This window comes from Trichosurus vulpecula, chromosome 7 (assembly GCF_011100635.1).
Source record: "Trichosurus vulpecula isolate mTriVul1 chromosome 7, mTriVul1.pri, whole genome shotgun sequence".
Taxonomy (NCBI): domain Eukaryota; kingdom Metazoa; phylum Chordata; class Mammalia; order Diprotodontia; family Phalangeridae; genus Trichosurus; species Trichosurus vulpecula.
The window spans coordinates 183464639-183477237 of record NC_050579.1 but is presented as its reverse complement, the minus strand read 5'-3'; the positions used below and the strand labels follow the sequence as shown (position 1 = coordinate 183477237).

Sequence of the window (12599 nt, the reverse complement as noted above, 5' to 3'; positions counted from 1 at the left end):
AGAGTCTTCCTCCTTTCTTTTGGCTTCATTTTCTTTCTACACTAAAGTTTCAAATCATGAACCCCAGCCCTTTGAACTTTGCAGCCTCATGTTTTGTTCCTTTTACAATCACAAGTGTTTACAGGAAAATGAAGACATTTTTTTTCTCCTTTCCTTGACATAGGAAAGATGGATACCCGTAGCTTCTCAGTTGTCCAAGGGAGACTGGGACACAAGGGCCAGGAATATGCCTTTTAGCACTTATAATTATATCAATTATATCAATGACCACTTGCTTCTGTCCTTTTCAAAACCTTCTCTCTTGATTCCCAATATTAAAGTTGTAGAAGTTTCATTTAATTTATAAGCAAGGTTTTAAAATTTCATTTGTAAGTGATTAATATTTTATTTGTAAGTGATTAATGTTTTGTTTTATTTACAAATAGCTTTGGTCCCAGGGGTTAGAGATGCCCTATAAATTTGATAAGTCTGGAATTAGACAGAAGATGTCACTTCGGCTATTTTCAGTGAAGTACTTGTATTCAGAGGGACTACTTGTGTGTTCACTTGAGATACCACCATTTCCTAGGTAGCTGTTAATGTTGTTTATGGAGAAAAAGAAAAGGTGTATAATTTAGTATGTCTCTAAATAATTTCTAGATAGTCCCACATAGACTGGGGACGTTGTCTGTGTTTGCTATTAAGGCTCTTGGCTTCCATCATTCAACTGTGGGCCGTCTGAATAAAAGCCTGAGTGTAATTGGTTGGGTGATGGTTGAAATGTAAAAGTCCCTATCCTACTACACTACTAAAATGTTAGAACATTGTTTGAAATGTCTTAGATCTCCACAGTTCTAGAAAAGCATTGAGAGAAAATTGTCTTGCTTGACTACATATATATTTCTTACGAGAAATTATATTTGATTTTTTTCCCCAATAGTTTGGGAGGTAGGGGTGAGAGAAAATAGATTTGTATTTATTTTTAATAGAGAGATGTTGGAGAATACTATACAGATGTGAAATGTTGCATACACTGCTGCATTACTAGTGTTACTTAACTATTTGCTTTGTTACAAGAGACCTTTCATGAAGTATGAGTAATCTGTAAATATATGTAATATAAAAACAAAACACATCAATAAAAACTTTAAAATGGGGGGCAGGGCTAAGAATATCACTTTTCTTAATACCTAAAAATTAAAAGAACATTCAGTCATTGGTTTGTTCTGTTAAAATCAGACCAAACAGAAGGAGAAAATATCCAGTCTACAAGGACCTAAAGTTGTGCTCCCTTCCAGGTATCCTAAAAGCCAGGGATTCTCAATCAGTTTTTTTTGTCAACGATTTCCTTTGTCAGTCTATAGAAGCCTATGGACCCCTTCTCAGAATGATATTTTTATATGTACAAAATAAAATACATAGGATTGCAAAGGAAACCAATTATATTGAAATACAGTTATCAAAATATTTTTTTTAAAATCAAGTTCATGAACATACATAAGAACCCCAGCTGTTGCTAGAGACATCATCACTGTACAGGATTCTGATAGATTCAGAAACAGACAGCAGATCAGTTGGGTTTTTTTTAAACAAACCAAAGTTGGACCGCATAGGGAGTCAGTGTGTTACAGTGTAGAGTCAGAGGCCCTGGATTTGAATACTAGCTCTGTCACTTACTAATTTTATGACCTGATGTTTCAACAATCTGGCTAGCAGCTGTTGTGGGGGTGAAAGACCAACACAAGCCCAACAACAAGCACACTGCCAGCATGCTGCAAAAGCACAGGTTCTTTTGGTCTGCTTTAGTAAGGAAAGCAATGTTAAGGGGTTGACAAGTTTATTTTAATTCAGCATACACATACCATTCACTTAGTTCAGGGGAAAAAGCCAGCACCCTGAACTTCAGAGCAAATACAAACAAATTACAAACATCGACAGACAGACCAAATACAATTCAAATCCCAATACATAGTTACCAGAGTTTAACAAAGTCCCAACATCTGGGTTTACGAGCTGGAGGGCTCTTAGCTACAGCTGCCCAGAGTCTCCGCATCAGCTCGCGCCACCAAGAGTGAGAGTTCCATGCAAATGGCTGTCTTCTCTTCTTTTATGGTTTCAGACGTCATCAAACGTCATCTGAACGACCAGAACTCAGGCTCCTATGATTGGCTCTTGAGTTAGCACCTCTCCTCAGTACCCTGGGAGCTTCACACCCACATAGGCTTAGCACCTAATAGGGGTTTGGGCCTGGGGCTTAGCACCTAGTAAGACTCAATGAAATACACTGAATTACTCAAAGGAAATGAAAGCCAAACTCTTCAAGAGCACTTGGTTGAACTGAGTGCTAAGAGCCCATTTTGCTTACCAACACACCTGAGCCAATCATTCCACCTCCCTGGGCTCCCCTCATTTCTCATCTATAAAATCAGGGACCCTAAAAGGACCTTTTACAAGTTTTCTTCTCCATCTGTTTCTTGTAGGGAAGTGTCTCAGCAGCAGACACTCCCAGCAGTGAGCAAGCCACTCAGATGAAAGGAGAGGCCAAAGAAGAATTCTACTCAGCATCTCCAGAGCCCCCGGCAAAGAATAACCGAAAGAAAAAGCTGAAACAAAAGGTAGTGATGGATTTAAAAGCAGTTCCCTCTGAGGGAAGGAGCTGAGAGTCAAGTGGTTAGGCACATGTCTGGGAATATCATTCCATGTTGAATAGAAGGTCCAGCTCCCTTGCCAAAAATGGTTTGCAATAAGAGTACAGAAATCAAATCTGGCCCTCTATACATATAGGCTATGCCTGTAGCCAACACAGTTCTTTGGAGACAAGGTGTTTGGTGGAAAATGCTGTACACTCATTAGTCTGGGGTGGAGGGTGGTAAATCTGAAGACCCAACTTTGAAGCAAAGTTATGTAGTTGTTTCATCAAAAAAGTATACAAAGCATGCCTTTAGCTATCCCTGTCCCAGGGGTTCTTCACCCTTTTTGTGTTTTGGAGCCCCTCTTACAGTCTAGTGAAACCTATGGACCCGTTCTCAGAATAAAGTTTTTGAGTGCATAAATACACAACATTACAAAACAAACCAATTATATTGCAATACAGTTATCAAAATCAAAATCTTTTTAAATGAGAATAGACCTGAGGTCTGTTGCCCTTGTCAGATAAATATTGGCCTTGTTCTTGCTGATCTATTTTTGAGTGACAATGGTAATTGAGAGGGATACCATCTCACTCTCTCTTTCAGGTATCTGCATTCTCTGACCCCACCTCACCAGCAGACCAGCAACCTATTCCTGGGCACCAGAAGAACTCACACAATCACCCCAAAAAAAGGAACAAGCATCGCTGCTCCTCTCCACCCCCTCCTCATGAGTTCAGAGCATACCAGCTGTATACCTTGTACCGTGGAAAGGATGGGAAAGTTATGCAGGTGACTTAAGTCACTGACTGAGAACAATTATAACAGGGTTGTCTACGTAAAATGAAATTGGGGATGGGAGAGGGAGGGGTGGTGAGGGGGAGCTAATTTAGCCATGGAATAGAATTGTAAGATATCTCTGAAGGAGGCCTCACTACAGTGTTAGTCAGTCTTCTGTTTGTCAGGCCAAAGTACTCCGAGTGTGCAGAGGTCACTGATTTATAATTATTTTATACTAAGGTAAATGAAGGGTTGTTATGAGGATCAGATGAGTTCAGTGTATGTAATGCACTTGGCAAACCTTAAAGCGCTGTAGAAATGGCATTATCGTGGATATAAAGGCACCAGGTAGTGTTCAGATGAGTTCTTCAGGGCTAGCACAGAATGGAACACACTGGTGAATGTTCTGTTGAATTACTAGAGCTGGTGAGGCTCCCAAGCAGCAGCAGAGAGAATAAAATGGAACCAACATGGTGTAGTGTGAAGAATCCCAGGTTTAGATTTGCAAGGGACCTGGATTTGAATCCCACCTCCAAGACTTGTTGTCTGGATGGTAATGGGCAAGTCCTTAAAATTTCCTCATCTATAACATGAGGACAGTGATAGCTATGGGCCCTCCTTCCCAGGGTGGTTGCAAAGATCCAGTGAGATAATAACTGTAGGGTACTTTGCAAACCTTAAAGAGATGTTCATTTTTGTTATCATCACAACAGAGAACAGTAACAGCAAAAATACTTAATATGCCTTGTACATTAGTAAACACTACATTGAAAGAAAGTCTTTTTTTTTTGTTAGCTGACTTTAAAGTTGATATTGAGAAAAGACACTACAGATACTTTTGATGAATTAAATTGCCTAAACAACATACAAATGTACAAGTAAAATACAAAGTGATTTCATGTACATTCATGCCTAGAGAAGGACTTGAGTATGTATATCCCACATGCTTAGCTCTCAGAATAAAAAGGGAACCACATAAGCGCCTTCCATTTTAGCCTTTGAACTTGTCTGGGCCTTTGAGATGGAAGCCATTAGCTCAGAGAATTTCGAGTTGTAGCCAAAGAAGAAATAAAGTTTTGCTAATTGGATCTATGTTAATGATTTTTCTGCTAATACTTCTGATTAATCAAGACTTATTTTTCCCCCAGGCACCAATAAATGGATGTCGTTGTGAACCATTGATCAATAAACTGGAGAATCAGCTGGAGGCAACTGTTGAGGAGATAAAAGCAGAGTTTGGAACTGTGCAGGATAAGATGAACACAAAACTGGGCCAGATGGAGAATAAGACCCAACATCAGGTAAGGAAATGAATCAGGTCAATGATATTGACAGGTATGTCTAATAAAAAGTAAAATCTGGGTAGGATGTAAGGATCCATTTTTTTTTCCTCTGCACACACCCCGAGGAGAAACTTCATCTTTGTGGACAACACTCATAAGGAAAATGATATGCTGTGTGAAATTTTAGAAAATAATACTTTTTAAAACAAGATCTATTTTTCTTGGGCCTGTAATGTCTATTCTTCATCCAAGAGAACCTACTTTATTCTTTATCAATCAATTACTCAGTCAACATGTTTATTAAGTCCCTGAGCCTCTCAGCTTATGGAATGTCAGTATCTCTACCCCTACTGGAGGATTCAAGTTCAATGTTAAGCGAATGCTGTGCAAAAGAATAGTAGACTTGGATCTAGGAGACCGGGGTTCAAATTTTATATGTAGTATTATAATATGTCACATTATAATATTTATACACACACACACCCAAATATCTTTCAGCAGTGGACACACACAAAAGTTCCCTTGCCTTGTGAGTACCATGAAAACAAAACAAAAACAGACTAAAACAAAGTGAGTAGGATATGTTGAATTCCTTTTTAAGGCCCCCATCTGATTGTTACTAGGTCTGCCCTGATTGATTTTAGTTTTTGTGGGGTATGTGGGCTGGTGTCTATCTGCATGTGTGTTTCATATCACGTGACCTTACTGATGGACTCTTTTTGCATGGAATCCTAGCTACGAGTTCTGGATAAGTTGATGGCTGAGCGACTGTCAGCAGAGAGATCGGATTGTCTGAACCGTCTGCAGCAACATACTGAGCTGGAGAAGCATGAGGGAGAGAAACGACAGGTAGGCACCAAGAGCGTCAGTCTTTTTATGACTCAGAGACATACCTGTTGACACTTTTGTACATCTGCGATACATCAGGCTAGGGGCCTGAAACCCCCTAAGGATTGTTGTATTACATAGCATTTGTTCTCTGCGATCCTGAAGTGAATTTAACATCGTTTCTGCTTTTTGCTTAATGAGAGCACTGAGCTTTCCTCAGACATTGGAGGTAGAGCTCATAATTGAAAGCATCTGGAAGTTTTGCTTTGGTCAGTCAGCAAGGATGTATTTTTTAAGTACTTATTGTGTGCCAGGCACCGGCTAAACACTGAGGATACAAAGAAAGCCAAAAATATGGTCCCTGCCATAAAGAAACTCCCATTCTAGTGGGAGAGACAACATGCAAACAACTATGTACATGTAAGAGTATAAAGGAGAAGGAATCTCCCAGGGATGGCACTAGTGGGAGGGGAAGAGGAGGGGACCAGGAATGGCCACTTGTTGAACGTGGGAATTTAACTGAGTTTTGAAGGAAGGCAGGGGGCAGAGGTAAGAAGGAAGAGTATGGGGGGCCTGGAGTGAAAGGTGGAATGTTATATGCAAGGAACAGCACAATAAGCAGCCTTTCTGGATCACAGAGTATGTGGAAGGCGGTGAAGTATAAGAAGATTAGGAAAGTAAGAAGGGACTGCACTGTGAAGGGCTTTAAGAGCCAGATGTGATGTTATATTCATAATGGAGGTGTCACTGGAGTTTAATAAGTAGGGAGGTGATATGTTCAGATTTGCTCTTTAGGAAGATCACTTTGGCAGGTGAGGGGGGGGAAGGTGGAGTGGGCAGAGACTTGAGGTAGGGAGACCAACAAGGCTGTTGAAGTGAGGAGGGCCCAGACCAAGGTGGCAGTCACATATGGAGATGTTGTGAAGATAGGAACAATAAATCTTAATGGATTGTATGGAATGAGGAGTCAAGAATGAAGCCAATGGTGTATGCTTAGGCTTCTGGGAGGATGGTAGCGTCCTCGACAATAATAGAAAAGCATAGAAGCAGGGAGGATTTGTGAGAAAAGATGATGAGTTTTGTTTTGGACATACTGAGTTTAAGGTGTTTACGGGAATCCAGTTCAAGATGCCTAATAGACATTTGGAGATATGAGACTAAAGCTCAGGAGAAACATTATGGCTGGAGAAACAGATTCGAGAATCCTCTGCATAGAGATGATCTTTGAATCCATGAGGACTAAGGAAATCACCAAAGAGGGAGACTAGAAGAGTACCCAGGACAGAACTGTGGAGGATACTCACAGTTAGTGAGTTAGAGAAAGATCCAGCAAAGGAGATTTAGGAGAAGTGGTCAGATAGGTAGAGAGGAGAGCCAGGAGAGAACAGTGTCAGAAAACCTAGGAATGAGCAGGTATCCAGGAGAAAAGGATGATGGAAAATGTAAAGATCTGCGCAGAGGTCAGTTAAGATATCACCAGTGACTTCGGAGAGAGTAGTCAGTGGGATGAGGTCAGAATCCAGACTACAATGGGTTTAGAAGAGGGTTTAGAATTGGAATTATTAACTATAGATAGCTTTCCCAAAGGGTTTAGCTACAAAAGAGTGGAAAGATAAAGGTTGATAAGTGGTGGGATCGAGTAAGAGTTTTTTTTAATGATGAGGTAGACCTGGGCATGTTTATCAGCAGGAAAGAAGCAGCTAATAGGGAGATATTGAAGAGAGTTGAGATAGAGGGAATCAGTTTGCTGCAAAAGATGGGAAGAAATAAAATGAAAGGGTTGGCAAGCAGAAGGGCCATCTCTACATGGGAAACAGGTGAAGGAGATAGTGGAGGAAGATATCTGAGGGATGTGAAATTAGAAGGAGGGAAATAACGAGCTCTCAGTGAATGGCTTCAAATTTTTTAGTGAAATATGAGGTGAGGACTTCAGCCAAGAGTGTCAGGAGTAGGGGTGCCATAAGAGACTTGAAAAAGACTTTGGAAGATTTGTATTGTTTTATACTACCTATCTTTAGACAAATCACTTCTTATTAAGATTTTGTAGCTAGCTTTTCCCCCTGACTTTTTTCCTTTTTACAATCCCAATGTTCCTGCCAGGTAGGGCTGAGACCTTGATAGATCCCCAATACTCCTTGCTCTCTCTGCTTATCTAACCCACAATAAATTTTCTGAGATATTTAATATTTTAAATTTCCCCCCAATTACATGTAAAAAACAATTTTTAACATTCATTTTTAAAAAAATTTTAGTTATCAAATTCTCTCTCTCCCTCCCCTCCCCATTCTTTAAGAAGGAAAGCAGTTTGATACAGGTTATACATGTGTAATCATGCAGAACATATTTCCATATTAGTCATGTTATGAAAGAAAACACAAACCAAAAAAATAAAGTTAAAAAAAGTATGCTTCAATCTTGATTCAAACTGCATCACTTATTTCTCCTGAGGTAGATGGCATTTTTCATTATGAATACTTTGGAATTGTCTTGGATTATTGTATTGCTGAGAATATAGCTAAGTTATTAACAGTTGATCATCATACAGTATTGCTAATTATTGTGTACATTTTCTCCTGGTTCTGCTCATTCCACTTTGCATCAGTTCATGTAAGTCTTTCCAGGTTTTTCTGAAAGCATCCTGCTGATCATTTCTTATAGCGCAATAGTATTCAAAATCACAATAATATACCACAACTTATTCAGCCATTCCCCAATTGATGGACATACCCTCAATTTCCAATTCTTTGCCATCATAAAAAGAGTTGCTATAAATATTTTTGTACATATAAGTCCTTCTTCTTTTTGTTTTTTTATCTCTTTGGGATACAGACCTAGTCTATTACACATTCTAAATGATTTCGTATTGTTCCACTTCTATCCATGAATCCTCCTCTGATTTCGCCCCTCAGCACCCTCCTCCCCTCCATAAAAATCTCTTTATAAATAGCATCAAAAGATGGTAGCCATGAAGGAACCCTAGAGATGATTTTGTCTGAACCACACCCCCATCTTACAGATGAGGAATCACCAAGAGAGGAAGTCACTTCCCCAAGGTCGGAGAGCTATGGAATAGTAGATCTTCTAGACCCAAATCCAGTCCTCTTTCCACTGCACTACATTGCTTTTCAAGATACTAATGGCCAAATCTAGTAAGTTCTTGGGAATAATCTAGTAAGACGAAGTATAATAGGGATGAATGTAGAGCCTTATACTTGGATTAAAAAAAACTTCACAAATACATGAAGTTCCATATAAATCAATAACATGCTACGGAAGCCAAGAAAGCCAATGCAATCTTGGGCTGATTAATGAGCAGAGTAGACCATTACTAGAGAATCATAGGACCACAGAATTTGAGAGCTGGAAAGCACCTCGCAGTCATCCAGTCCAAGCCATACACAAAAGGACTCCCCACTCTAACATATCTCTGCCGGAAAGAACTCAAGACCCTTGGCTAACCTGTGTACGTTCTTCTGGAAACTCTCTAGCTGATCAGTGCCCTTCTTAAATTATAACGCCAGGGCAGCTAGATGGCGCAGTGAGTAGAGCACTGGCCCTGGAGTCAGGAGGACCTGAGTTCAAATCCGGCCTCAGACACTTGACACATGTACTAGCTGTGTGACCTTGGGCAAGTCACTTAACCCCAATTGCCCTGCCAAAAAAAAAAAATTATAACGCCTAAAACTGGACAGATCAATCCAGGTGAGGAGAGCCAGAGTAGCCAAGGGTTACTGTAGAACTGTCACCTCCCTCTTCCTGGAAGCTATGCCACTCTTTTTTTTTAGGGGGGAAGGCAGGGCAATTGGGGTTAAGTGACTTGCCCAAGGTCACACAGCTAGTAAGGGTGTCAACTGTCTGAGGCTGGATTTGAACTCAGGCCTTTCTGACTCCAGGGCCGGCGCTCTCCTCACTGGGCCACCTAGCTGCCCCTATGCCACTCTTTATGTATCCCAAGGTTGTATTCGCTTTTTTGCTGCCTCGTCCACTGCTGACTTACTGAACTTAATAGTCCCACTATCCTCCGCCCTGGCCAGACCACAACTACAGTATTGTTTTCAGTTCTGGGTACCACATTTAAGGAAGGATATTGAAAAGCTAGAGGGTATTCAGAGGAAAAAATAAGGATGGTGAAGGGCATGAAGGGCATGGAGATCATGCCCTATAAAGATGAGCTAAAGAACCAGTATGTTTAGTCTGGAGAGAAGAGTTAAAGGAGACATTCTAGTTGTCTTTAGTTTATCTGACAGGCGGACAAGTAGAAGAAGGGCTATGTTTGTTCCCTTTGGCCTTCTTAGCTCGTTGTTCAGTCGTGTCTGACTCTTCATGACCCATGAAGTTTTCTTGGCAAAGATACTAGAGTGGTTTTCCATTTCCTTCTCTGATGTGTCCCCATTTTACAGATGAAGAACTGAGGCAAATAGGGGTTAGGTGACTTGCCCACGGTCATACAGCTATTAAGTGTCTGAGGCCAGATTTTTAACTCAGATCTTCCCAGCTCCAAGCCCAGCATTCTACCCGCTGCATCACCTGACTTGCCCTCCTAATTCTACCTCTCTGCTTCTTATGGCTACCAGTTTCTTAAGCAGATGCTGATATAGGCAGATTAGACCAATCAATCTTTTTGGCCCATTCCCTTCTGGCCTCTCCAGCCAGATTCCAGCGGATGTGTTGATTGGATATAAAGTGAACAGTCAAAGAAAATGGAGTTTTCAGTCTTGAGAATGGTGGAAAGAGGGAAGTCGAGAATGGAAATTGGTGTGGGGTGGTGAGAAGATATTTGTTTTACGGAGATATAATCTCTGTCTTCTCTGAATTCCTATTGTGTTTTGTTTGTGCCTTGCTAACAGCACATTCATTCTGTACTGGATCTTTCTGTAGTGTTATGCATCATTGAAATGTGCCTTGTGCAAATTTGTTCAGTTGTGTCCAACTCTTCGTAACCCCATTTGTGATTTTCTTGGCAAAGATACTGGAGTGGTTTGCCATTTTCTTCTCTATTCCAGCTCCATCCTCCAGTTCATTTTATAGATGAAGAAACTGAGGTAGAGTTAAGTGACTTTTCCAGGGTCACACAGCTAGTAAATGTCTGAGACTGAATTTGAATTCATAAAGATGAGGCTTCTCGACTTCAAGCCTGGCACTCTATCCACTGTACCACCTAGCTCATGAGCAATGAGCTTAAATAGCTGGATTTATTGTGATTTTTGAAATATTTTATATTGTATCACACATTAATTGAATAAAGTGAATCTATTTCTCCCACTTCACAGCATTCCCTTACCCCACCCCCAAGGGCAGAGAATGCATCTTGTCGTATCTTAATAAGATTTAGGCAGTACCTTACACAAATAAAGCCTAGCCTTCAGTAAATATCTGATGAATAAATATCTGCCTTCGTACTAAATCAGTAATAACTTGAGAAGTCTATATGGTGCCAGGGATAGAGAGAAGACAGAACACCTGGTTTCAAATCCCACATCTGACCTGCTACCTAACCTTGGGCAAGGCCCTTAACCTCGCAATTTTCTAGGTATTTTTAAGACTATAAACTTTTTTTTCTTCTTTTTTTTTCAGGGAGGAAGGCAGGGCAATTGGGGTTGAGTGACTTGTCCAAGGTCACACAGCTAGTAAGTGTATCAAGTGTCTGAGGCCGGATTTGAACTCAGGTCCTGCGCTACCTAGCTGCCCCAAGACTACAAACTTTTAAGACTTTTATAAAGGCTTTTTTAAGACTATAAACTTTTAATACTATAAACTTCAGAAATGCTACTCACCTCCTTTGGTAGAGGGAACTTCCTCATGTGGGAGCTCCCAACACCAGTGAAATCATAAGCCCACACCCTATTCTAGTAACAACCAATGGAGAACAAGTAGAAGACAGGAGTGCACCATAATTATATATGGTATTTTACAATTCCCAAGCCTTTATGTGTATTATCTAATTTGATCCTCCCATTATTACTTTGAAGTAAGGATTGTATCATTAGCCCCATTTTATGGATTTACCTGTCGAGTCCAGGGTGTTTTCCACTGTACCACAAAAAGCTGATTAATTTATTGACTATCTTTATGGGTTAGCTCATGTAGTAAGGAAGACGATGGGGTGGCAAATTTAAGGTCCTCAACTGCAAACTATCATCTTTGATAAAGCCCAATTATTGCTTGATTTCATTTGTAGATTCCATTTTGCATTTTCTTCATTAGGTGTCTCTGGTAGATGAATTGAAAACATGGTGTATGTTAAAGATTCAGAACCTGGAGCTGAAACTTTCCGGAGACTCCAGAGCCTCCAGGCCTAAATCAACCCCATCTACTTCTGAATCCCTCACAGGTAACCTGAACCCAGACACTCCTTAAAATCGCAGACCACTGAGCTTTTAAAGGATTCACAGTCCTGTGGCATCATTTTAAATAGCTTCTTAAAAGATAATGGTTAACAGAATAGGACAGTCACGGCAAGACTTTGAAAAACATTTCTGATGTTCATCTAGTGTGTTTGAGCTCGGCTGTAGCATCTCAAGATTAGGGATGGTTAACTAGGATATCTATCCCTTACATGTCAACAGGGGAAGGGCCTTCTCCCTCTAAACTGCTCCCTTTCCTCATTCTTCTCCCTGACTTAGGTTGAAACTACCAAAATATCAGTTCTCTACGAATAGCAATTAATTTACTGACCTGCTACATTGTGCTAGACCGTGACGTCCCAGTGGTAGCCAAGGATGCTTTGAATAGCATATCTTTTCATTGACACTGGTTATCCTTATTTTATGTTACATTTGATAGTAACTTTGGGAACATTCAATGTATGGGGAGTTGTTCACTCTCTGTACTTTTTCCCTTGTCAGGGCTTTGTCTTACCAAAGCCCCAGCAGGCTGCCTCTTTTCTAGTCTGTTTTCCAGATGGAAGGGATCCCTCAGATATGTAGGCCCTGGCTTCCAATCACTTTGGGAACACCTGTCTTAAGTGTCAGGTCTAATTCCACTTTTCCAAAGGACTTTGTAGATAAGGAATAGGACCACCCTTTTCAAGTTAGAACTAAAGACCAAGCATTACTGTTGATAGGCATGTGGCAGGACTGAATTGTGGGAAAAGGCTAAA

At 40.4% G+C, this 12599-nt stretch overlaps 1 protein-coding gene across 2 annotated transcripts in view; it reads left to right on the top strand.

Annotated features, from left to right (window-relative positions):
* The window catches only part of ANKRD6 (ankyrin repeat domain 6), a 94812-nt gene that overhangs the window by 80399 nt on the left and 1814 nt on the right, over nucleotides 1–12599 (top strand). For both annotated transcript variants that reach the window (XM_036767307.1, XM_036767306.1), the window contains 5 exons: nucleotides 2460–2594; nucleotides 3216–3401; nucleotides 4538–4690; nucleotides 5408–5521; nucleotides 11705–11831. In XM_036767307.1, coding sequence (XP_036623202.1) covers nucleotides 2460–2594; nucleotides 3216–3401; nucleotides 4538–4690; nucleotides 5408–5521; nucleotides 11705–11831 — 715 coding nt within the window. The remainder of the gene's footprint in view (nucleotides 1–2459; nucleotides 2595–3215; nucleotides 3402–4537; nucleotides 4691–5407; nucleotides 5522–11704; nucleotides 11832–12599) is intronic.